This window comes from Saccopteryx leptura, chromosome 4 (genome assembly GCF_036850995.1).
Source record: "Saccopteryx leptura isolate mSacLep1 chromosome 4, mSacLep1_pri_phased_curated, whole genome shotgun sequence".
Lineage (NCBI taxonomy): Eukaryota > Metazoa > Chordata > Mammalia > Chiroptera > Emballonuridae > Saccopteryx > Saccopteryx leptura.
In genome coordinates, this window is record NC_089506.1 from 36633279 (window position 1) to 36659457 (window position 26179).

Below are 26179 nucleotides of genomic sequence, written 5' to 3' on the forward strand. Positions count from 1 at the left end.
TGAGGCCCTGAGTCTGAGCTCTAACCGTCACCTCCACTGAGAATTTCACCAACTCTACAGCAGGGGTACCCAAAACGCAGCCCCCTGAGGCCATTTATCCAGCCCCCGCCGCACTTCCAGAAGGGGCACCTCTTTCATTGGTGGTCAGTGAGAGGAGCACATTGACTATCTCATTAGCCAAAAGCAGGCCCATAGATCCCATTGAAATACTGGTCAGTTTGTTGATTTAAATTTATTTGTTCTTTATTTTAAATATTGTTCCTGTTTTGTTTTGTTTTTTTACTTTAAAATAAGATATGTGCAGTGTGCATAGGGATTTGTTCATAGTTTTTTTTTATAGTCCGGCCCTCCAACGGTCTGAGGGACAGTGAACTGGCCCCCTGTGTAAAAAGTTTGGGGACCTCTGCTCTATAGTCTCATTTGGATAATAATGAGAGTTTAGTGGACATTTTGCAGGACAATTTCCTGCTTTTTAAAGCCCTAAGATCCAGACCAATTTAGTTTTTATGTGTAAAAATAATTGCACAACACACAGGGCCACGGTCATCAGAAACACCGATGACATTCCCTTCATGCACAGACTCCACCCACTTCTACCAAGTCTGCTGTCGTGATTTGTTCTTGCTACGCTGGCTGGTGACAGCTCAAACTGAGCTGTTGTGATGCTCACTGACTGACTGTGTTATACCATGCCTCAAATTTTCAGGTGTCTGTCTAAGAATGTCCAGCTGTTCAACAATAATTATTGTCTTAGTATTCTCCTTTGAGAAATAATTATGGCTCATGATGTCTGTGCAGAAAATGTCCCTAAGTGAATTTCTCTTTTCCCAAAGTTATTCGTGATTCTAGTGTTCCCTCAATTCCACGCATGTTCTATAAATATTCCTATAGAATGACTTATTTCTTTAAAAAGTGGGTCTTGGCCCTGGCCAGTTAGCTCAGTTGGTTAAGAGCAACTTGAAACGACAAGGTTGTGGGTTTGATCTCCAGTCACAGCACACACGAGAAAGAACCAATAAATACACAGCTGAGTAGAAGAACAAGAAATTAATGTTTCTCTTTCCCCTCCTCTCCTTCTCCTTTCATCTCTCTGTCTCAAAAAAAAAAAAGGCCCTGGCCGAATAGCTCAGTTGGTTAGAACATCATCCTGGAGTGTAGAGGTTGCCGGTTCAAATCCCTACTCAGGGAAGATATAGAAGCAGCTCGATGTTCCTGTCTCTCTCCTCCCCTCCAACCCCCCAAAAAGAAGAAGTGGTCGTCCCCCACTGACAATCAATAGAACAGGGCATCTAAAGTAAACCACCAAGAAGATGCACTCTTGTTTGTCAGGGAATACTGTCAGAAAAGGGATGAACGGTGTAATTTCCACATTGCCTTGCTACCTCAGAACTAAGGGCATCATCACCGGTCACCTGAGACTGCCCCATGTTCACTTGTTTAGCGGGTCTACTTGAATTACTACAGAACCAGCCTATGATACCATTTTTGGTTTTGCAAGTGATCTAACACTCTAATCCCCCCCAAACAAACAAGAATTTAAACGTCAACAATTCAGAATGTGAAAGGCTTCCTCTGGAGAGGCCAAGGCACAGTGAGGGGCAGGTCTATAGTCATACCAGCAGACATTCAGCCTTGCCCTTGCCATGGGATGGCTGTGGGTTATCCCAACCCCCTGGCACTTCTGTCCTCCTAGTGATATGGGCTGAAAGTGTCCACACTAGGTCCTTCCCACACTTGTCACTCATAATTAGGAATGCTATGAGTTTTATTCACCTGGCTCTTATAATTCTAAGTCTTTAGATTATTTAACTTCTGTAGAGCATTAGTGAATTAGAGCAAATTTCACCTCTCAAATGCATAACCATAGACAAACACCTCACATTAAATACCTTATTTGGCACCAACTGTCCAAGTGCTGGTTCATAATATCGCCATGCGTCTCAGAAACTTTTCACATGACAAGATGCACACAATGTGTGTTGAATCTCTATTATGACAGGCCAGTAAGCAGAGGGCTCTCAAAGCTCTTGGTGAGTGGCAAGGCACCAGTGGGCATTTTTTAAGTGGAGTGGTACAGGCCAATTTGTATTTTCTTTATCCTGGTCTCTCTGTCATTGTTTCAAATTCTAATTAATAGTTTTGTCCAATAACGCCTGAGCAAAGGCATGCAAGTAGTAATTGTGAGAAATTAAAAAGTATCACAGAGAAGCATCACCCTAGAAGTTAGTGTAGGGGCTCAGGGCACCCTTAAGAAAACAGGAAATAGGAGATAAGTAAGGAATTGGTAAAAATCCTTGGATCATATGAAGGGATGAAGGGGCTCAAAACACCAAGGCACCCACTGACCCACAGCAGTATAAGGAGCTGCTGGATGGAAGTCTGGTTGGAGACACGTAGGGCTGCAGGAATTTGAGCAGGAGGAGGAGAAGCTGCCTGAACATCACACTGGCAAGGCCTCCCCTGGTGTGCACCTAAGCCACACCACACTCATCAACCAGCACTCCCATTTTCAGGGTGCCTGAGTCAAGTAGGCCTTTTTTTTGTGTAACCTTTTCCCCTCGCAAGCCTTCTAACAGTACTTCTTGAGATGTACCTATAATTTCGCTATGTAATCCTGAGATTAAAACAATTAAGAAGCAGTATGGAGCCTGACCAGGCGGTGGCACAGTGGATAGAGCGTCGAACTGGGATGCGGAAGACCCAGGTTTGAGACCCTGAGGTCACCAGCTTGAGCGCGGGCTCATCTGGTTTGAGCAAAAGCTCACCAGCTTGAGCCCAAGGTCGCTGGCTCGAGCAAGGGGTTACTTGGTCTGCTGAAGGCCCACGGTCAAGGCACATATGAGAAAGCAATCAATGAACAACTAAGGTGTTGCAACACGCAATGAAAGACTAATGATTGATGCTTCTCATCTCTCCGTTCCTGTCTGTCTGTCCTTGTCTATCTCTCTCTGACTCTCTGTCTCTGAAAAAAAAAAAAGGCAGTATGGAATAAAACAAATACATGCTATAAATTCTGTACCAAACATCCTGGGTTTGCGTTTTAATTACCTGACTTTGTACAAATTCTTTAATCTGTCTGAGCTTTAGTTTCCTGAACCACAAGTATGTCCAAGGGCAACAGTCGTTGAGAGAGGATAAGATCTGTGAGAGAAAACTGCAAATAAAGTGCCAGAGGAAGGACACTTATTTCAGTATTGGCATGCTACTGTGATCATGATACTTGAGTCCTCGGGACAGAAAACCTTAGTTCTCTTTAAGATATATGCACGATGCTTCCTTAAAGCCTAACCCATAAGGAATTCTTATAAAAGAAACATAAGGACAATAAGACAGCTTTATTTAATGACATTCACAGCCTGTTAGCATCCAGGAGTTATTCAGTTAAAATAAACTAAAACAAAGAACAAAGTCTAGAAAAATGTGATGTTAGTAGAAGAGGGAAATAAGACTATAAAAAATCTCAAGATCCATTTAGTGGAAATTTGTTTACGTTATAATGAAAGACAGTAGCACCTTTTGGTAATGAGAAATAAGAAACAATGAGATAAATGGGTAAACAAATTTCACAGGACCTGTAGCAACACCTTTCTAAGAGATAGCAATACAGGAAAACACAATGGGGAAAAGAGAGGTGTGCTGTCAGACGGGAAATGACGTCAACTCCTGTTCACAAGTTACCCTTCCACATCAACGGCAGGGTTTATTTTTACAGCAAGGTAAACACGGTGCCATGTAGGTGGGGCCAATCCTGACATCTTTCACAATTCTCCCAGGTAGCACACTGGTTTGCCACATTCAAAGCAATGTCCCCAAACAGGTCTCACAGGCCTATATACGTTGCCTCTTATTTAAGGTAAAGGGAAGTTCAAACAAGTCAATTAAAAAAAAAACTCGGTGGCAATCCTGACACAGAAATCCAGAGATAAACGCCAGGTACAAATGAGCAAATGTACACATATTTCTCTAATATAGCTTCTGTCTACAGGTAGGAGAAGGGAGCAGCAGCTAATGGCATTTCTACTGATGAAGCACACAGAAGAAGTCACATTTGAAAATATTTTCGAGAAATATTTTATCTAGAATGCACTCCAAAAACATAGAGGACACACCCACAATTGTCTTACCATGTGTGTGTTGGTAGTCATTATCTGAGAGTGGGAAGGAAAGCAAGTTGCAGAAAGAAAAAAGCAAGATACAAATAAAACAAACCCTAGAGATTATGCAAACAACCAGAGAGCTGATGTCTATTAGAAACTATCAATCTACTCATTGCAAAGGAAACAGATAATTAGGTACATGTGAAACAAGTTAACTACAAAATTAATTCCCATATTAAATAAGACATGCCTGAATGATCTAACTGAACCACTAGATAAAAATGTAAGTTACAAAAACAAAAAATCTGAAAACCCCCAGGAAGGGTATTTTCTACTGTCAGCAGAGCTATGCAGAGCAGGGCATTTCCTGATATACTACAGCCTTTAAAGCAATTTGGCAGCTAGGTACTCAAATATCAGAAGACCCCACAGGCTGCGCTGAATGACTGCACTGAACAGCGTTCGCACGCGACTCGAGGGTTACTCCCAAGTAGCTAAGTCAACAAGACCCAGTTCTGTACTAACCTGTCCATTGCTGGTCACTGTTGTATTTTCAAACATGAAGTAAGCACCAAAGAAAAATACCAGAGCGTCGAATACTCCTAAGAATGTCCAGTAAATGAACACTCGCCAGCGGAGTAGAGCATTCTTGGCGATGTCTCTGTGTAATAAAACAGAACAAAGTGACTGCATTCCATTAAAACGGGCCTCTCTGAGACCTGGCCATCTCCACTGTGCTCTGCAGTGACCATCGTTGTCCAGTAGGGGCCTCTAGGTCACTGGAGAGGTTACTCCAGTGATAACATCTCACAAAAATCCTACAAAACTGGAGACAGGATCACAGCCAGGGTACTGACATGAACACCATCCACCCGTCTGACTGGGGTGTCCCAGTTCTACAGAATCTCTCTGCATTCTTTCTCACAACTCCACATGACTCTAAATTTTCTAAAATTCAATTTAAAAAGCCACAAAAACACATTGACTCTGCCAGAGATCCTGGAGTGCCGTTCTGAAATAGCAGACATGAATTTTTCCTTATTACCAAATAGTGCTGTTTAGCAAAAAAGAGCACACAGTGATCAGATCTGTTAACTTTTTCTTTTCTCACTGAATAGAACATGCGTGGTTTGTAAAGAATAATTTAGGCCAGAAATCCACTGGGGTCACGAGGGGATATAAACTCTTATCCCTGGTCCTTTCATAATTATCAGAAACCATGGTACAATACTAATTGATTTAATATGTACATTTCAAATGCAACATAAATCTTCTATCTAAATTTTGAAGTGTGGCTAGTTAAATTTCATTAATTCTTGCTGAAAGACTCTGGAAAAAGCCAAGTGTCAGCTGACACTGAATGTTTTCTGGTTTTTCAATAATGCAACCAGACAGTTCATTGAAAGCATCACTCCATGGCTGCCTGGTCACTCCCCGAGCTCAGTACCTGTAGAGGGAAGGGTCCCTCTTGAGCGTGTCTATGCTGACGTGCTGCTCCATCAGGCTGTACAAGAGAATCGGGAGGGAAGTGAAACTGATGTTGTACAGGGTCAGGTAGGCGGTGTCGTACAGAGTCTGCGGGAAGGAAAACATCCACTGAACACAACACCCATGCATTTTGATAAAACTTTTTTGATGTTTCGTTAAATACAGATTTTTTAATTTGCAAAGACCTATTAACACAATTATTCTGAAATACATACAGAGCCTTCTTTCTACAGATTTAGAAGGACCAGGACAATTTTCAAAGCACCGTGATGCCAACTAATCAGTATTAAAATCACGCCTGAGAGAAGGCCCGACTGTGACCCACCCCATTTGGCCACTGCAAACTTGCAACTAAAAAAGTTGCATAAATGTTGAGATTGCCATCTTCAAGTTTCAACTCTCCCCTGTCCCGGACCCTTCAGATGAAAGCAGCTGGCCCACAGTCCTTCTGAGCAGGACAGGAAAACAAGTGAATGACAGAAAGGGGGTGCCCACGGGGTCCCCTCTCCCACTAGATGGTTTGCACTCTTCCACTCGGCACTTGTATGTGTCAGAAGACAATAGTGAGACACCCAAGAGAGGATCTTGGATTTAGATTCAATCCTTTTAGTTAGGGGTCAGAAGGCCCAATACAGCCCTCTCAGGCTTGGGGTAGGCAAGGTTTGGGCACATCACGCCCTGGGCCGTGCAGGAGAGCCTTCAGTCAGCAGACACGACCCCTTCGCACTGTGCCTTCACCCCGCGTGCTGACAGCGTTGCGGAGGGCAGCAGGGCTGAGGGCACGCAGGCCTCTCTCACCGCCCGGGCCTGCCCGCCTCACTGCCCGGGCCCGCCCGCCTCTGCGCCTCCTCTCCCCCAACTGCAGCCACCCTCATGCGGGAGGGAGGTAAGTCTCAGGGAGCTTCTGACTTGAGACCTGAGCACTCACCTGCTGTGAAAACCCACAGAAGAACTGGTATAAAAACTGAGGGAAAATGAAGCAGACATTCTGAAAGACAAGCCACATGCCTGTTAGTTCAAGGGCACACTGTAAGAGGCAGCTAACTTCCTAAGAGGTTGTCCATGTGACACCACTTGATCTAGGGACAGTGACTTAAAAGTATCCTATGTTCTCAGAATAGCAGGCAATGGGCTTTAAAATTTTCTCTCTCTCTCTCTCTCTTTTTTTTTTTTTTTTTTTTTACAGAGACAGAGAGAGAGATAGATAGGGACAGACAGACAAGAACAGAGAGAGATGAGAAGCATCAATCATTAGTTTTTCGTTGTGACATCTTAGTTGTTCATTGACTGCTTTCTCATATGTGCCTTGACCGTGGGCCTTCAGCAGACTGAGTAACCTCTTGCTCAAGCCAGCGACCTTGGGTCCAAGCTGGTGAGCTTGCTCAAACCAGATGAGCCCGCGCTCAAACTGGTGACCTCGGGGTCTCAAACCTGGGTCCTCTGCATCCCAGTCCAAAGCTTTATCCACTGCGCCACCACCCGGTCAGGCATATTTTTTCTCTTTTTAATAGCACCTACAATGCATATGTGACCATGTTGTGGTCACCCTGAGAACAGGTAATCTAAAGGAAAATTTGTGAAAGAGAAATGAGGAGGCAATGTAGATGTCAGTATAAACAGGAAAGAATCAAATTGCATAATGAATATGAAATTATTTTAAGGAATTATAAAAGAATGCCCCTTCCTTTATTTATTCTACAACCAATATCTTATTGGCTCCACATTAAATTGTGTGAATGTGAGAAAAGTGCTAGGATCAACCCCTTCCTCGCTGACAGTTACTTCTATTTTTACCTGAATCGTCCCTTGAAGCATTGAGGCATCTGTCAAACATGTCATTTCATCATGTACATCATATTTCACTGAAACAGGGATAGGAGCAAGGCCATCCTTCCTACCTTATAAAAGAAGTATTGCACAAGCTCAGATATCCTAATGTAATAAAAATGCCCATGAACGAGTAGCATCTTCTTTAAATGCTTAAATTTCGGAATTGCATAGTCACTGTTCCTTGCAGCCTGACGACCTTCCTTTCCAATGACGCCTATAAGAAAAAAAATGTTGCGTGCATGCTTTCTCAACACCATGCAAATGAAAACCGGAATAAGCAAAAAAGGTGAGATACAACCATTTCTGTGAGATTTCCCAGTCATGAACGTACTAAATCACAGATGCTGCTCTAAATCTAAAGTCTATGATCTGGCCTTGGCTGTATCCCCTTCTTGTTTAGCTGAAGCAATAAATCTCAGTTCCAAAATGTGCAGGTAATCACAAGAGAAGAGACTTACCTATGCCCACATGAGCCTCCAGGATCATGCTGACGTCATTGGCTCCATCACCAATTGCTAACGTAATAGGGTGCTCTTTTGAAAATTTGATTAGTTTAACAATCTGGAAAAGAAATAACTACAGAATGAATCTTCTCTGTTTTACTTCTGTTCTGGTTATTCATTAACTAGGCATAAATAAGAAAGATAAAGTTAGGCAAGAAAAATGAAAAAAATTATTTGCTTAGAGTGAATGTACTACATTCAATCTGTTTTATCCATATATGGTAAAATCTATTTCATACAGAAAGAAAAACAAAATAAAGCTAAAGTACGATTACAATGAGGTAAGCTGGAAAGAGCTGGAAGGCAAACTCTGAAGATAGAGACATAAAATACATGGAGTAGTTTTCAGTTACTGCTACACTCACATATGCAAACACATAGGGGAAATGCATTTAAGAGGGAAAAACCTGACCACTGTATCCTGTTAGGAAATAATGTTATTCCAAGCTATTTGATATCAAGCATCTACTTTTTTTTTTACTTTATTTTTCTGAAGCGAGAAGGGGGGAGGCAGTCAGACAGACTCCCGCATGAGCCTGACCGGAATCCACCCGGCAAGTCCACCAGGGGGAGATGCTCTGCCCATCTGGCGTGTTGCTCCATTGCACTGGAGCCATTCTAGCGCCTGAGGCGGAGCCATGGAGCCATCCTCAACACCCGGGCCCACTTTGCTCCCATGGAGCCCTGACTGCGGGAGGGGAAGAGAGAGACAGAGAGAAAGGGGAGGGGGAAGCAGATGGGCGCCTCTCCTGTTTGCCCTGGCCAGTAATCGAACCTGGGACATCCACACGCTGGGCTGATGCTCTACCACTGAGACAGCTGGCCAGGGCCTCAAGCATCTACTTTATGAAATGAGCTATTCTTAATGCTATATTAATTTTCAAGTTTGTCATGTGTGTAAAATAAAATCTGACAATTCTATGCAATTAGTAATTCCAAAGTTTTAGCCAATTTCTTTTTCCATTTATGTGTCTAAATGATGGTTGGAGATATAAGACTAAAAAGATGAGGGAAGAAATGTATGGACTGCCTTCTTGTTTCAAGATGAGAGACTGAAACATGAATTAATTTGTATAAAAGTTTGCTAAACTTAGTTAAGAACTTAAAAAAACATAAGCACATACAAGATATACATAATCAAAAACATAAGAGAAGGATAGGGAATAAAACCATTTTTTTCTCAGATAGAACATATATAAACTTTTGAGTCTCAGTTTGTCTTCATGGAGAATTACCCAGGGAGATGCTGGTGCTATGTTTTAGTGACACTGCCATTAAACAGATTAGTGTACCACATGTGCAAGGATGCTGAAAACGACCTCTTAGCATGTGGTTTTCAGTTTTTAACCTAACCACTGGAATAGTCTGAGAAGTTATGCCTTTCTCTCATGAACAGTTCATGGGAAATTGGTCTAGTATCCAAAATGTAGTTTAACAAAATTGGGACTGTTGTAGGTTTAGTGATATTGAAAAGACATCCACACTTACATCTGTACTCCATAACACTTTAAGGAATATTTTTAAAACATCATCAGGTGTGTGTTTCCACAAGAATATGCTGCAATGGGAATTTGACAACTAGAAAGCCAATTCTGGCTGCCATTTTCCAAATGTACTCTTTTAGAAAAGTTACCCTAATTTTCTGCCTCTTAGGTACTTCATTTGCAAAATTAACATAACATTACTCATCTAACAGGATTACTTTGAAGGTTAAATGGGTTCACATCTTTATATCTGGCTCAACGCTGCTAGTGCACACCTTTCATCTTCAGTATACATTCTATAAATGACTACTTCTTTGTGATATAGTTTTATTTTATAAAAGAAGTCAGAGACATCCCTCCTGATCATTGCATGAGAAGGGTCATCCATTTGGTTCAGTCAACTCTACTAATCATAACAAGCAAAATAAGATTCATGTTTTAAATTTTTATATTTGCTTCTATGTAAAAAATGTGGTACTTTGCTAGATTTCAAAAACACCCCCAAACAACCAGAGGTTGCACGAACAGATCAATGGTTTTCTGTACTTAAACACCCATTATTCAGCAGCTAATCACAAGAGACAAGAGCACGGACCTGGGCCTTCTGCAGAGGGGCCATCCGGCAGCAGAGCACAGCACTGCAGTTCCGGCAGATTTCAAGGAACAGTTCTCGGTAGTTGCTGGAGCTTCCATCTTCTCGGGGTTTCATTATTAAAGACAGCGCAGCCCCATCAATTATTAAACCATAGTCTTGTATATCTGCTGAAAGTCTGTTAGATTAATCACAGAGATTACTCAGTAACTAAATTTATAGATTTTAGAAGACTAACTTTTTAAAATATCTATAGCTGCAAACCTAGTATAGTAAGTTTTCAACTTACTGATGTGGTCAATAGGTTCTGCAACTTTAAGCAAAATGATGTATACGGAAACAAATTTTACCATAGGCTAATTGATATTCACAAGAGATAAGTTCCTATGACATCTCATCAATGTTATAATGAAAGAACACTGAATGAAATGATGCTATTCGAGGACCTGCCATACAGTAATCCCCCTTTACCCTCGGGGAATACGTCCTAAGAACACCCAGTGGAGGCCCGAAAAGGAAAGATACCGAACCCTATATATACTACAGTTTTTCCTATACACACACAGCTATGATAAAGCTTAATTTATAAGTTAGGCACAGTAAGAGATCAAGAACGATAACTAATAATAAAATAGAACAATTATAAAAATGTACTATAATAAAAGTTATATGAATGTCGTCTCTGTCTCTCTCGGATACACTGGACAATGGGATGAGCCACTTTCCGGGTGGGACGAAGCAGGACAGCTCCAGATTTCATCACACTACTCAGAACAGTGCACAGTGAAAATGTGTGAATTATTTCTGGAATTTTCCATTTAATATTTTTAGACCATGGTTGACCACAGGTAACTGAAACTGCAGAAAGCAAAACCACAGATGGATAGAGAAAGACTATTGTATTTCTTGTTCTATCGACATGGTCTTCAAAGTATTGAATGTAATGCCTTTGACTAAAATTTAAAATTGTGTTTTAAACATTTGCATTTCACTCAGGCAGGGCAAACACAGAATTCTAATTGTGGATTCATGCAGTGGTCCCATATGTCTCAACAACAGGTGAGCATTTACGTTGCCGTCTAAAAAGACATGTTACAGTTGCTAAGAAGAAACAGCTCTGGTCATGTTTCAGGTGATCACTCTAAGCACACTGATGCTGCTACGGAGCAGGAGGCAGAGCCACATTCCCAGCAAGGGTGCCGAGGCTCTGTCCTCGCAAACGGAGGTCATTTCAATCCTTCCGAAAAGATTCTTTGCGATGGGGAAGGGGGGGTTGCCGCCTACCCTGAGAAGTTGTCCCTGGTTAAGCTGCCGCTGTAGCGTAGGACAGTTTTACTCAGCTCAAACAGGACGTCATGTAAACTCTGCTCCTCGATTTTCTTGGTGGTTAGCTCAAGCAGCTGCGTGTTTCTCCTGAAGAGTTTGCAGGCGTAGCAGGTGGCCGCCGCCGTCTCCATCTTGTCTCCGGTGAGAACCCAGACTTTGATCCCAGCCTTCTGCAGGGCTTCTATGGTGTCAGCAGCTTTCTCCTGGAGCCTGAAGAAGAAAAAAAATGAAACACAACCAACATCAGGGCTGACAAAGGCACATCAAAGAAAACAATTTCAGAAACCTGGGTTCTATTAAAATATTTTAGGCCCTCAAAACTAAAAAGCGCCATAGTGCTGGCTTCTGAGCTTACGGTAAAGTACTTGAATCTGTTTTTAAAGCATATTATATTTTTTTTACAAAAAAACCCCACTTTCTAATGCCAAATAGATAAAGACAGATCAAATATTAAGAAGTAAGTGGCTCTTGCAGAATTGCCACATGCCAGCACAGCAGTTTTCTGTTCAGCTGGGACTCACTACCTGGAGAGGATTTCAGGCAATTATAAGGATCATACAATCAATAACAACAAAAAAGTCTAAACCAAGGAAAAATGAAATCTGGAAAAGAGATGGTCGGTAATATTCATTATCTTTTCTTTCTGGCATGAACTATTCAAATTTTGCCGTTATCACAATGGATCCTAATTATCTTTTCTTTTTGGCATGAACTATTCAAATTTTGCTATTATCACAATGGAGCCTAGGTTCCTCTCAATCATTTAAAATACTGTTAATGCGCGTAGTGATTCTACAGTGGCTAGCAGGCATCACAAGCTTGTCATGTGTTCGCTGCTATGTGAAGCATTCTTCCTGTGACGTTTCACTTTTACAACCAACTTATGGGGTGAGGACTTTATTATCCCAAAGCTTGCAGAGGTTACAAAATGTATCTGAGGTTAAAAGGCTCTCTTGACATTGGCCAGACTGTCTCACTATCTATGGAAATCTAGCATCAAAACCATGCTTGCCTCATTTTGGGGGGGGGGGCTTTTTTCGAGATTCTAGAGTCTTCGGTTTTGGCAGGTGTGTGGAGTAGTGCAGTGTGTGTCTGCCAAACACTGAATAAAAAGCGTGCATTCAGATTCTAATTGGGATGATTCGGTTATAGAATCAGTCTCCTAGATGAAAGTCTGGAGATCACACAATCATTGTATTCTATAGATTAAAAAAAAAAATCTCTAATTTCATTTTTTTTATTTTGAAAAAGGAAATTGAGGCTGAGAGTGGTCTGCAAAGGGGCTGGCTAGAGATTTTAAAGATGTAAACAAATATAATCACTTCAAAGCCACGGCCCTCATTCGGCCCCACCCCGACCAGTATCCACTCTCAGTATTTTGATGTCCCAACTCCCCACTGAGGCAGTCTGCTCCCACGACCCTCCTCAGCGGCTCCCTGTACATGAGCTCTGCCTGCTCAGTTCCTGCCATTGGTAAGAGCCTTCCTCTTTCCCACTGATTCCTTCGAGGACCAGGCCCAACCCTTCCCCTGGCAAACACCAGCCTACTGAATACCTCTCTCCTGCCTAGCACACCACCTGTTCTATGACTGTGGTTCCGTGTTTTAAACCTGCCCTGTGCATGCTATGCTTCTTATGTTTATACCTGTGTTTATACCTGTTATACTCTGGACCAAATGATGAAAGGGACTAAAACAAAACAAAACACCCAAACAAACCAAAACTCCCTACATTGCCCAATCTCATGCTATTGAGATTGTGAACGCAGCAAATGCTTGTTCAAGACCCTGGGAAAATATAGGTTTCGAGCTAAGAATTTAAATTTGGGATCAATACATAGATCTCAAAGACTTTCAAAGTTTATGGGAAATAAAGTCTCACTAAATTTCCTAAAGCTTCTGTTTCATTCTTTGAAATTGGGATACTTTTTCTTTCCCATTCCTTCAAAATAAATTGTGAGCCATTCCTTTCAATGCTCTCCAAAAAGGAGTGGACCGATGACCATGTCTTAGTGCATGAGGCCATAAATAGCTTTTAGTGACAGATTAGAGGCTCCTTCTTTGGAGGCATTTGAAAATCTGTAATCAGTAATTTTATCAGTTATTATTATTATGTTGTTATTCTTTGAAATATTCCACTTGATTAGTTTAAGTTCCTTGAATGAGTAGTGACAAATATATACATTGAGTATGTTAGGACCTAAACCATTACATCTGTATTTGGAAAGAACTAGTAACAAATTTAGGAACAGAATTAGTTATAGATTGTGTTCTAACGAAAAAATTAAAAAAACAACAAAACACTATATCCTGACTACACACAACATAATGTAAAAATGCTGACTATTTCTGGTTTCTTCTGAGACAGTATCAATTCAGGAATCTCATTCACGAAAAGTAAAACATCGTCCAGTCATGAGTGCCCTGTGACAGTACCCCACGGCATGCAGTCAGACAGCCTGTCACTTCCTGACACGTAAACACGTCCCCACTCGGTACAGCTGAGACACTTCCTCCCGAGGCGTCCCCCATGGAGCCCACGCTGTCACACCGCATCCTGCTCTGCTTCTGGAGACAAGGCATAGTGTTGACATTACCGATCCTCAACAGCAGTAGCGCCAAGCAGAATAAGATCTTTCTCTATCTGCTCATAGGCTTCTGCTAATTTCTTCTCTCGATCTTGAAGTGCCACCTTGGCAGCCTGTAGCAGTTTACAAATGCCTTGATATTCTTCTGGGATGAGCCTTTTGTAGGCAACGCACAAAGTCCGAAGGCCCTCCTGTGGGATACAGTGCATTTCACGTGAATTCAAGGGTCACTGTGCCAAAATATTATTTTTCAATAGCTTTCTCAATATTCCCTTTCTCTAATTACAGTGACTAATCAGAGAATTAGAAACCAAACAATCCTAAAAGGGGCTGATTATTTACAGCTGAGTTATTCATATCCACATTTAATAAAATCATTATAGATTATACAAAAAATTCAAACTAGTGAGTATAGGAATAAGTAATAAAACCAGGGCCATCCACAGGTAAGACTTTGTTTTTATTTACTTTGACAAATGAAGAGTTAAATTTTTCTTTAGGATAGTAATTTCAATTTTATGGGGAATACAAATGATATTTCTAAAATAACATGTTTTTACATGGGAATCTGTAATACAATTTGATCTTATTTAGCACTCATTGAAGGAAATGGCTAGGTCATTTATCACACCTGCTGGGTCCACAGGAGAGTGGAATAAGAATCTAGCCCTGGCCGGTTGGCTCAGTGGTAGAGCGTCGGCCTGGCATGCAGGAGTCCCGGGTTCGATTCCCTGCCAGGGCACACAGGAGAGGCGCCCATCTGCTTCTCCACCCCTCCCCCTCTCCTTTCTCTCTGTCTCTCTCCTCTCCTCTTGCAGCCAATGCTCCACTGGAGCAAAGTTTGCCTGGGCGCTGAGGATGGCTCTGTGGCCTCTGCCTCAGGCGCTAGAATGGCTCTGATTGCAGCAGAGTGACGCCCCAAGATGGGCAGAGCATCGCCCCCTGGTGGGCGTGCCGGGTGGATCCCAGTCGGGCGCATGCGGGAGTCTGTCTGACTGCCTCCCCATTTCCAGCTTCGGAAAAATACAAAAAAAAAAAAAAAAAAAAAGAATCTAATAGCCCTGGCCAGTGGGGTCAGTGGATAGAGAGTTGACCCAGCAGATAAGAGTGTTGGCCCAGCGTGCAAACGTCCTGGGTTCAATTCCCAGTCAGGGCACACAGAAAAAATGACCACCTGGTTCTCTCCCTCTCCCTCTTCTCTCCCTTTTCTCCTCCCATAGCCAATGGCTCAGTTGGTCTGAGCATCTGCCTCAGGTGCTGAGGACAGCTCAGTTGATTCGAGCATCAGCCCCAAACAGGGGTTGCCAGGTGGATCCCAGTCGGGGCACATGTGGGAATCTGTCTCTCTGTCTCCCCTATTCTCACTTAAAAAAAAAAAAGAATCTGCCCGACCAGGCGGTGGCACAGTGGATAGAGCATCGGACTGGGATGCGAAAGACCCAGGTTCGAGACCCCGAGATCGCCAGCTTGCACGCGGGCTCATCTGGCTTGAGCAAAAAGCTCACCAGCTTGGACCCAAGGTTGCTGGCTCGAGCAAGTGGTTACTCCATCTGCTGAAGGCCCGCGGTCAAGGCACATATGAGAAAGCAATCAATGAACAACTAAGATGTCGCAACACGCAACGAAAAACTAATGATTGATGTTTCTCATCTCTCTGTCCTGTCTGTCTGTCCCTGTCTATCCCCTCCCCCCGTCTCTGTAAAAAACAAACAAACAAACAAAAAGAATCTAAGAATAACAAATTCTCTGCTGTGATCATAATTCTGGATGTCACTACACAGAGAGACTACACAACTCCATCCAGTGAGGCACAAGTAAGTTGAACTCTCAGAGCCTGAAGAGGCCATACCCAGAGCACTCTGATTCCATCAATGTGTTAGTCTGGGGCTTTAATAACAGAATAGTGCCCATCCCTTTCTCCCTGTCTGGCATGGAGCTGGGGGGAGGAGGAGTGTCTAAAGCTCAGACTTCCTGACAAACTGTACGGTATTGCTGAAGTTCTAGAACAAACTAAGCTACATGCTTTAGAATAAGATGTGGGAAGAAAACCAAAATAAGTGAAGATACAAGTAAGTGCCAACTGCATTTTGAAAGGAATCGTTAGAAATCATTCAGGATAAAGATCAACTTCCTCCAATACAATCACCGCAAATATGCTTATAATCTGGACCCCCCACATTGTCAACCAACCAACCTAGCCCCCCACATCAAAACAAAAACAAAAACATTCAACAGCCTCCTAAATAAACGTGTGGGGGTCAGCACCCAGGTCAGGAACACCGCCTGCGTGAAAATCAACAGGGGGATTGTCCATGCTGTGTACGCGTGGCCCGTTCTGACTCCTACGCGTATCTCTCAGGGAACAGCACACACGTTCTCGGCTGAGTTTTCCCTTCCCGGCCCAGGAGACCCCTGTGGTGCCCGCCCCCGCAGCCCCCCATCTCACCACAGCGTTGCGTTCCACTCTGGACCGGATCTGATCAACTTTGCCTTCTATTACTCGGGGAAATATTGAAGAATCTGCTCCTTTGCAAAATAGGTAAATTTCTCCTATACAATGAGAGAGAGAATGATGTTTAACTTAATCACAGGTTAAGGGAGACGGTGTTGGGGCTAGGTGGAGGCGGGCAGAGGTGGAGTAACAGGCAGAAAGAGGCGCTGCAGGGGCAGAGCACACACGATGAGGCGGGCACATGTGGGGTGTGGAGCTGTGCACTTGAAACCTGTATGGTTTTGTAATGTCATCGGAAAAATTCAATTAAAAAATAAAAAAATATTAACAAGTTACCACCATTAATAAGGAAAAGATTTCCCATCTTATTTTTAATGGTTTAAATTAATGCTTTATATAGTTGGAATAACTCAAAAATAATCATATTAAAATTCATTTTAATAAAAAACCAAAACAAAACAGGGATACTAGCACTGAAACTGTTGTAAAGGCAATTTCAACAGATCCATTAATATATAAAATCAGAAAAAAATTAATCTACAAATTGCCCCAAAGGCTCATTTTATCCCTATTATCTTAGAAATCTTATAACACATAAGCCACAAACAAGGGAAAAAACCCTGGCTCCTAGGTGTCCTTTCTCTTGTTACTTCTGCCTTCTCTCTGGGTAGGATATGAGTGGGGTATAAAACGCCCCTGGGGTCAGGGAGGGGCGGTAAGGAAGCTAAGGGTGTGGCTGACCCAAAGTGGGGACAATCTGCTGAAATATGAAATACTACGAGGCGACCATCAAATCCCCTTAGAATGCAATATATGAGGGGATATTTTATCACTTCATATTCGTTTTAAAATATCCCCTAATTCTGCTCAGAAAAATTAGTGGATATTTTATCACTTCATATTCATTTTGAAATATCTTCTAATTTTTGTTAGTATATTTTGACGTGGACAATGACATGAGTCATCCTTTGCATGAACAAGAATGACAAAGAATGTCTTTTATAATTTTTGCCCCACACTTCAAGTAATGTTCTCATTACTTTGCACATATTTGTACTGCAGATGCATGCTTCTCCTCCCTCAGGATGAAAAGATATTTCTCTTCTGGATGAGTAGGGGAACCTCTCCAGTACATGACAGAAAGGAGATTAACGAGACAGAAGGCACTACTAGCACTGGAACACCAGGCCCTGGCAGGTGGAGGCTCCCCCTCTTTCAGGGAAGAATCTTCTGGCCAGCAAAGCCACACAGCACTCTGTCAGGTGGGCTTTGCCTCTTTGGCTTATGGAAGGAAACACCGTGGTGGTCTTATCAAAGTGACTGCAGGGCCTCGCCAAGGCGCACTAACTACCACTGTGACCTGCGTTCTGGTCTTAATTTGCCTTCAGACTAAAAGCTCGACTGCTGAGCTCCCTGCATGGCGTTAATCCCTAGAAACCCTAGACACCGATGGCCAGGCCTGTAGAAGTATATCCGGGAAACCAAATCCAGAGGCTCCAGGAGAAGCAGGCAATTGTCCCACTGCAGCCACATCCCCAGATGGGGCGGGTCAGGAGGGCTGGGAGGAGGGGCTAGTGAGACCACACTGACTGGTGCACATGGGGAACCCACACAAGAGCCCAAGAACTCAGCTACAGCATGCACAGCCCTCCCTGGCTTATTTCCTTGATTCTAGAAAGAACTAACTCCTGTGATATACACACGCAGTAAAAACATGCATACGCAGCACAATTTATGCTCACACAAGAAGGTAAACCAAGGGTAATAGCAAACTTCAGCCAGATGGATGGTGTCCAGTGATGCCTGCATTGCCCGCACATGAACCGAGCTGGGGCTGGGCCACAGCTGGCACAGAAGTGGGAGCACGGCCCGCACACCGTGCAGGGCTCCACCAGAGCAGGAAGTGCGATCCTTAGAAGACACTTAGGCAACCGCAGAGGTCTGTGACCTGGGCTTCTTAATTCATATACCAACCAGACTGACGTCAAGCGTGCATTCCCATCTACCAGACAATGTCTAGCCAACGCTCCTATGCCGTCGAATACAGTTTAGAAGAATTACAGTAGACAAGATAATGAGGCATCCTTAAACAATAATAATTTTTTTTTCCCTAGGAAAATCATGGACCACTCACAGTAATGGCTTGTAAAAGGCTTAAATTTCCACTGTCTCAATTTGTCAATTCCTCCAAACCCACTTTAGGCATGGGACAGGTTCAGCCTTAAGACTTGGTGAGGAGAGTCTTGGACATAAAAATATCCACAACATAAAGCAAAATTAAATCTGCAAAGGACAAGACCAGACAGTATTTGGCACTAGTTTAGATCCTACTTTTCCAGTTTTGTAAACAAGGAGCTACTAACCCAGAGCAGTGCGCACACAGAGGACAGGAAAGTAAAGCAGCACTCAGGACCGTGTTCCTCCCCGATGGCAGCACACACAGTTGACACGATCTTAACCCAGAGCAGTGCGCACACAGAGGACAGGAAGGTAAAGCAGCACTCAGGGCTGTGTTCCTCCCCGATGGCAGCACACACAGTTGACGTGATCTTAACCCAGAGCAGTGCGCACACAGAGGACAGGAAGGTAAAGCAGCACTCAGGGCCGTGTTCCTCCCCGATGGCAGCACACACAGTTGACGTGATCTTAACCCAGAGCAGTGCGCACACAGAGGACAGGAAGGTAAAGCAGCACTCAGGGCCGTGTTCCTCCCCGATGGCAGCACACACAGTTGACGTGATCTTAACCCAGAGCAGTGCGCACACAGAGGACAGGAAGGTAAAGCAGCACTCAGGGCCGTGTTCCTCCCCGATGGCAGCACACACAGTTGACACGATCTTAACCCAGAGCAGTGCGCACACAGGACAGGAAGGTAAAGCAGCACTCAGGGCCGTGTTCCTCCCCGATGGCAGCACACACAGTTGACGTGATCTTAACCCAGAGCAGGGCATGCAGTGGGGCCCAGGCTGGCTCTGCCCGCTGCAGCTCAGTTCTCAGTCAAGAGCGCTCAGAAAGAAATTCAAGTTGCTCACTGGCTGCAGTGGCTTACGGTCTCCGGTCTCCCCTAACGGAGTCAACCCTCCATCAGGCTGTAAAACTAGTAAAATTATTGTCATCTCTGGGGATGTGTTACTACCGAGAGAACAACTTGTTGAATTAAATATTTAAACTTCTCTTAAAATTAATTGATGTAGTGGCTGGCCTGACAGTCTGCCTCCTAAAACTCAGAATTCCTCAAAGGAAGCCTTCAGAAACAGTAGATCATTATCTCATGGAAGAGATATTCTAATGATGCAACTGCCTTGGGCATAAATTCTTAATGTGACCCAGCTCTTTGCGAGCTCTTGTGATGCCCTTCTTGATGGTAAGTGGAGGTTGTTTACGCAGATTCCCTGGCACATCCCCTGGGTACCAGCACTGTGACCATGCAGTTCAGGAGAATGCGCAGATGGGGCAGATGGTTTGTGGATAACTGAGGCACTGCTTCCTGAGATTGTAATCATTACTGCAGGCTCAGGAACTTTCTTTGAAGCACTTCAGCTCCTAGACTTCACATTCATAAAGGGGAAATAAGACAAGAAAACGTGCACAATGCAATGCCCTTCTTCTGGATAATTTAGAATGGCTTAGACTCTCAGGAGAGTGCTTCATTTATGCACAGCAGGATAATCTTGTGTACGTGGCCAAGTGTGAGCACATCTATCTGAACTTTTCTCAAACACCATGGGGTGTATGTTTCCCATGTCCTGCTGATCTGAGTGGTAAAACCTCTCTTTCCGTGTATACGGGCAATATTGACATTACAAATTAGTGTATGCCCCATGACACTTAGGGCAAGTCTCCTTGGGGGAGCCCCCACATTTGATCACCCGGTTTAGAGGGGAGGGAGCGTGTGGGCAGAACTGCTCTGAGACAGCCGCATAGCTCCCAGGGGGCCAGGGCGCCGTCACCAGGCTCATTGCCCAGCGCACGGAACTCAGCTCCTTGAAAAATGACTTCCATGATGTGCTCTAAGATATGCCTTCAGCAGCCTCCATGGTCTTAGAAGAGAAAACAGGAGTTGCTGGTTCTATCAGAAGAACTCAGGATGGCCTTGTTTAAGAAAAGGTACCTTGCTTATTTACTGCCCATTGAAATGAAATTCTCTCAACACGAGTGTTAGATGCAGACTGACGTAAGATTCCCCAGCATGCCCCAGATCACGACTTCGGGCTGAGTCTGTATAGTTACAGGGTAGAGGCTGCATCTGGTTGTTCACAAGGCAACTTTCCAGAGAGATAAACACAGCCTGGTATTGCCTAGTTTTAAAAAACCAATTAGAAATAAGGTCCCATATCTCTTGATAAAATGACATTTTGAAACTGCCTCATTAGCAGTAAATTGAATTTAGCAGTATTTATGAGCAGTCAGAAGTGGTGCTGTGTGGGAATACTGCTGAGGAAAGGACAGGTTCTGCAGGTAGGATGCCCGCAGTCTAGCCAGGTCAGAAGACAAACAGCTCATCCACTGAGGCAACCAGGACAGGCTTCCTCATCAGGTGGCTGTTGAGCTGTCCTTGGAAAGGTACAAATGAACAAGAAGAATTCTAAGTGGAAAAGCCCACCCCAGGCAGAGGGCCTCCTGGCGGAAAAGTCCATGCAGTGCACAGGCTGGGGCGATCTGAGAACGAAAGCTCAGAAGGCCGATCAGGGACTCAGTGGAAAAGCCCTGGGGAGGTATGGCTGCCTGATGCAGACCGGGAGCCCACCAGGCCCAGCCACAGGCTGGGCGGTCTGAGAACGAAAGCTCAGAAGGCCGTTCAGGGACTCAGTGGAAAAGCCCTGGGGAGGTATGGCTGCCTGATGCAGACCGGGAGCCCACCAGGCCCGGCCACAGGCTGGGGCGGTCTGAGAACGAAAGCTCAGAAGGCCGTTCAGGGACTCAGTGGAAAAGCCCTGGGGAGGTATGGCTGCCTGATGCAGACCGGGAGCCCACCAGGCCCGGCCACAGGCTGGGGCGGTCTGAGAACGAAAGCTCAGAAGGCCGTTCAGGGACTCAGTGGAAAAGCCCTGGGGAGGTATGGCTGCCTGATGCAGACCGGGAGCCCACCAGGCCCAGCCAGGACAGTGAGCATTTGAGGGTCTTAAGAAGACTGACGTGGCAGCAGGACAACAGAAAGGCAGAGGCTGTAGACGGAGTTCCGTGGAAGCAGGTGCCGATGGGGACTGACGGGAGGGAGGAGGGACACTGTGGAGCACTCTGCAGGGTGTCCAGCAGGGGGAGCTGTCAGCCCACCGCCCCTGGGAGAGCAGCAGCAGCATGAGGAGTTGGGCGCTCTGTCACCCACAGCCAGGGCAAGGAGCGGTGGGGCCTGACGTTGGTGTGAGCAGTTATGTGACCTGTGGTTGGTTCATGTATGGTTTTTTTTTTAAAGAGAATAAATAGTTAAATTTTTAAAGCTACTAGAGAATGGAAACCTCAGAATAAAATACAACCACAATGTATAATTTAAGAAATTAAAAAAGAAAAGAATTTCTACCTGTAGCTGATTTTACAATCACACTCATTCTCCTTCTTACTGAGTCAAAGCTCAAAATTTCCAGCAATTCAAACCTGAAAAAAAAAGATTCTGTCATGAAATCTGGGTATTTCTCTATCTTTCCACAAGGATGTGTCTGAGGTAGTCACCCCACCATGCACAGGCCTTCAGAACATTCCCTCTATCGCCCCCCCACCCTGGGAGCAGCACTGATGGGCAGGGATGCCTCCTTCCAGAGAGGAATCTGGAGGTGGGGCCGTTTCCTCCAGACACAGTGGAGACGTGTGCATTCATGTGACTGGGGATTCTGCTCCTCCCTGTGGCACCAGTGCCCTGTGGGGGACAGAGGGAGACTGAGGCCAGGCTCTCATCTCCTTCCCACTGGGACCTTCACCTTGGACTTCCACCTTCCCCTTCCACGCCCAGCCCGCGTCGCAGGTGCTCATGGGAGAATGTACATCTTATGTGCCGATTTACTTTCCTAAATTCTGTTGAACACAGACCCACAGGTTGTATCAGCGCTTTTGATCTCTCAGAATCAACCAGTCCTTTCATTTGATAAAAATCCTTTAAAAGGCAAAGAAAACTGACATTTACTCAGCTTGTGCAGTCTCAGTATTGAAAGACTCATGATCTCTGTCTGGCGTTTGAAATATTGAAAATAGTTCAGCCTCCCCTGACACCACCTCTGAAAACACCTTAGGGTCTAGAGAGACTGCAGCCAGCAGCTCAGGAGTGACTGAGACTTCTGCGATGTCACTCCTGCTCAGAAGCTGGTGGAGGGGTTCAGGACTGGCCTCCCCCAGAGGTGCCGCTTTAACGTGGATTATTTTGACAACCGAGATCCGGCAGGCTCATGAGAAACCGTTACCTCTCCCTTACAGAATTTAAATTAAGGGCCTTGCTCAGAATAAGAGTTTTCATCAGAGATAAGTTTTTATGACCGATCTATACGGCAGAGTAAACATCTAATTACTGAACATCTGCTCTTATCATCCTGCAAATGACCTCCCCTTTGAAGCCCTAGGGCTTCTGAATGTCACATATGCCTCATTAGTTCAGAATGTCCTACAGACCTCATTTCCCCTTTCTGTCTCCTGGGGGAGGGGGGTACCTCTCACTCTCTCTTGTATTTGGGGTTCCTATACATACAAATGTAATTAAATTGGGTCATTTTCTCTTGTGTCTATTTGATTAGTAGAGCAGCTGAAAGCCCCTGGAGGGGCAGAGGAAAGTTTCTTCCTGCCCCACACTGCTAGACGGCTCCCTGGGACTTCCTCAGCAGCACTGTGTTGTGTGTTATAATTTCAGGAGCAACTGCCTTCTCAGCTGCAAATCTGAGGCCCGCCAGCAATATGTCACTCTGTTTCCTCCCTGCAAGGGGTGACCTCATAACTGGTAGGAAGCCCCCAGCCCTGCAGGATGGAACACCAGCTGTGCCAATCCAGGTCTAGTAGCCAGTTCTGCAGTCAAGGGGTCCACCACTTCCACTAACCTAGGAGTTCATTTTTTCGAAGGAAATTTTAAAATCCAGTTTTCTGAAGCCATCAAAACTAAATCTTATTTTTTTTAACAACCTGTCTTTGCTTATATCAATTTCTGCATATTTATATTTATTTATGTAGGAGAGATGGACTGTCTGATCTTCTGAGTCAAAATTTCAGATGTGTAGCTTGTCTCTGGGACCAGTAATTTTAGGCAGACGGTTCCTAAATATCAAAAGCGTGTGGGCACTAGAGTTTTGAAAAGTGAAACCATCCAATATGTCGCTGTTAATTCCAAAGCACACTTCCTCTGACTCTTCTCACAGGACACTGTGCTCCAGGGCCTGGCAGCTGGTGCTCTGTAAACACAGGATTCTGTGGCCACTCCCGGAGGAAGGTGCTTGCTCTCCCCCCCACTTCTCCTCCCCTCACCCCTACTGCCCCACTCAAGGAGAGTCGGAGAGTGGGAAAACACTGGAAGCTTTGAAAACTCTTGCGGTAAAAGCTGATTTTAGGTGACATAACCCAAAATCTTTTTAATGCTGTAATACCATCCAACCACCTTCTTCTCTAATTCTTAAATTTTCCAGATGTTTCTGTGACATTCTTAGGGTTGTTACTGAGAAGAAGGGGCAATGAGTTATGGGGGGAGTACAGAGAATTTGGTTTTTCCCCCGTGAAAAAGCTTTGTAAAAACAATTCTTTATTACCATGACAACTCAATGTCTATATAACAGCCTTACCTTTCAATGTCGTTGTCCCTATTTAATATCTCCATGTAATTATCCTTCAGCCTTAGGTATGTAAAACCAAGTCTGCAAAGGAGAAGGCAAACGTAGTGGTTATTCTGAAATTTTGATATTCCTCTTTCATACAACATTTCTGTTTTACATTTTGGTAAAGCTTTCTTTTTGAAAAAGAAATTTTTTCTGATAAAACAGAAGTAGGAAATTGAATTGTAAACTTAGGAAATGATAACACTGAATTTATTATTCACCATCTCAAAGTTCTCTAAGAACCAAAAGAATTTCTGACTTACCCTCCGTCCCATGAGCACCACATCGATGAGGTGCATTCTCACTGGTATCCACAGGATTCGGAAAGACAGTAGGTCTGTGGCTTGGTCCCTGTCTATACTGACCCATTTTACTCCCTGATCAGTAGAGTTGATTAGCAGAGGTTACACGTCAGAATGATAAGGACCCTGTCAACCTCAATCTCAATCTCCAGACTAACATTTTACCGATGAGGACACTATGCCCACAGCAGGCAGCCAGTCACCAAACATCTGCAGAGCCCCTAATCTATAAGACCCTAATCTATCATCTATACTCCACCAGCACACACGTCACATCATGTTGTGTGCCATTTGGACACACGCTGGGAGCGTGAGGAGGAAAAAGAAGTGGTTTCTGGACTCCAGGAGCTTACAGATACAGGAGGTGAAAATGTGTCATTCTAATATAATATGGAGCCATATGAAGGGGTCATGGGGTATGGGGACCCGCCCCAGGCAGGAGTTGGTATGGTAGGGCATCTGCAGGAAAGGCTTCTTGGGAAGTGAGTCGAGAATGACAGTCAGGAACAGCCTGTCCTAACTTCATATATCTATGACTGAATGTGGTTTAATTTTTGAATCCTTGTTTCCCAAGAAGAGAAATCTAGCTTTGAGAAATCTCCTACCTGTACGTGTGAATTTATACACTTAATAACATCTGAAGTGTTATAATTTACATACCTGATGTTACTATTCAAATTGCATGGGAAATATACATTAAGTTAGTCAACAATGAAAACACTATTGTAATTAGATGAGAGGTGTTCAGTGCCCACTTATCAATAGTAGCAAAGAGGGGGGAGACCTCTTAGTATTAAATTCGAATTGTAAGCTGTAATGATTATAAAATATTTCCCTTGACTTGAAATTATGCCACATATCTAGAATATTTAAAGTATTTTTCCAAGTGTATGCTTAAATGTCATATGTAAGAGGCAGCAAGAACTCCCAATAAAAAGATATTGAAGGTAGATGCCAGAAGCACATAAACTTAATAAGACAAGACACAAAGAAAGGAAAGTTAATGACACACAAACCCCAGTACCCCAGCTTAATCCATTTCCATGCTGTGTGACTTTGGGAAAGTTGCTTGATATCTCTGAGTATCAAGTCTTTAGGATGATGAGGAAGAATTTTCATAAGGGTGTCTAAGATGGTTGGCATCTTTGAAAGCCTATGATTATTTGGAATGGCTTCTAACCTTCTTATTGAAGAAATGAGGAGGAAAAAGTACCCCTATAAGACAGTGACAAACACTGGCAGCTGGGAACAGCTACTTCTCACACCGATGGCAGGCAGTACTCAGGAGGGACCCACCTCTACCAATGTGGAGGCCGAGGAGACACTAGCACGTGGGTGGTGCCTGCTCCGCTCACCCCTCATCAAGCATCCAGGCACAGGGCCTGCCTCGGACACGTCTAGGAGTCCCGTAGAAGCACTCTGCGGGGGCTGACAAGAACTCCACGACCCGGGCAGCACACCCCTCACATTTGAGACCAGACCCGCGTGCAGCCAGAGACGTACCTCTGGATGCCCTCCACTAAGGCCACCTCATCGGGCGAGGACGAGATGTACACGCAGGACTTCCCCGAGTCTGGTGACTTCCTGGGCCCGTCCACCTCATCGTCATCTTTCACCTGGATGGTGTGGCACAGACAGAGGGCCCGGAAAAACAGCTCTTCTCGCTCCTGTAAAAATGCAATACAAACATCCACACACCTGTGGCATATCAGCTTGGAGGAGAAGAAAAACAAACAGAAG

General features: G+C 44.1%; 1 protein-coding gene across 6 annotated transcripts in view; it reads right to left on the reverse strand.

The window, feature by feature from the left end:
- ATP11A (ATPase phospholipid transporting 11A) overlaps positions 1-26179 on the reverse strand; it is a 150580-nt gene that overhangs the window by 17654 nt on the left and 106747 nt on the right. For 3 of the 6 annotated variants that reach the window (XM_066380530.1, XM_066380532.1, XM_066380533.1), the window contains exons 14-26: positions 25943-26106; positions 24105-24176; positions 21878-21951; positions 16354-16457; positions 13917-14098; positions 11279-11530; positions 9998-10172; positions 7874-7976; positions 7484-7629; positions 6514-6573; positions 5545-5672; positions 4623-4758; positions 4125-4148 (exon numbers count right to left, since the gene is read on the reverse strand). In XM_066380530.1, the coding sequence (XP_066236627.1) occupies positions 4125-4148; positions 4623-4758; positions 5545-5672; positions 6514-6573; positions 7484-7629; positions 7874-7976; positions 9998-10172; positions 11279-11530; positions 13917-14098; positions 16354-16457; positions 21878-21951; positions 24105-24176; positions 25943-26106 (1620 nt within the window). The remainder of the gene's footprint in view (positions 1-4124; positions 4149-4622; positions 4759-5544; positions 5673-6513; positions 6574-7483; positions 7630-7873; positions 7977-9997; positions 10173-11278; positions 11531-13916; positions 14099-16353; positions 16458-21877; positions 21952-24104; positions 24177-25942; positions 26107-26179) is intronic. The other 3 variants (XM_066380531.1, XM_066380534.1, XM_066380535.1) reach the window with 1 other exon arrangement.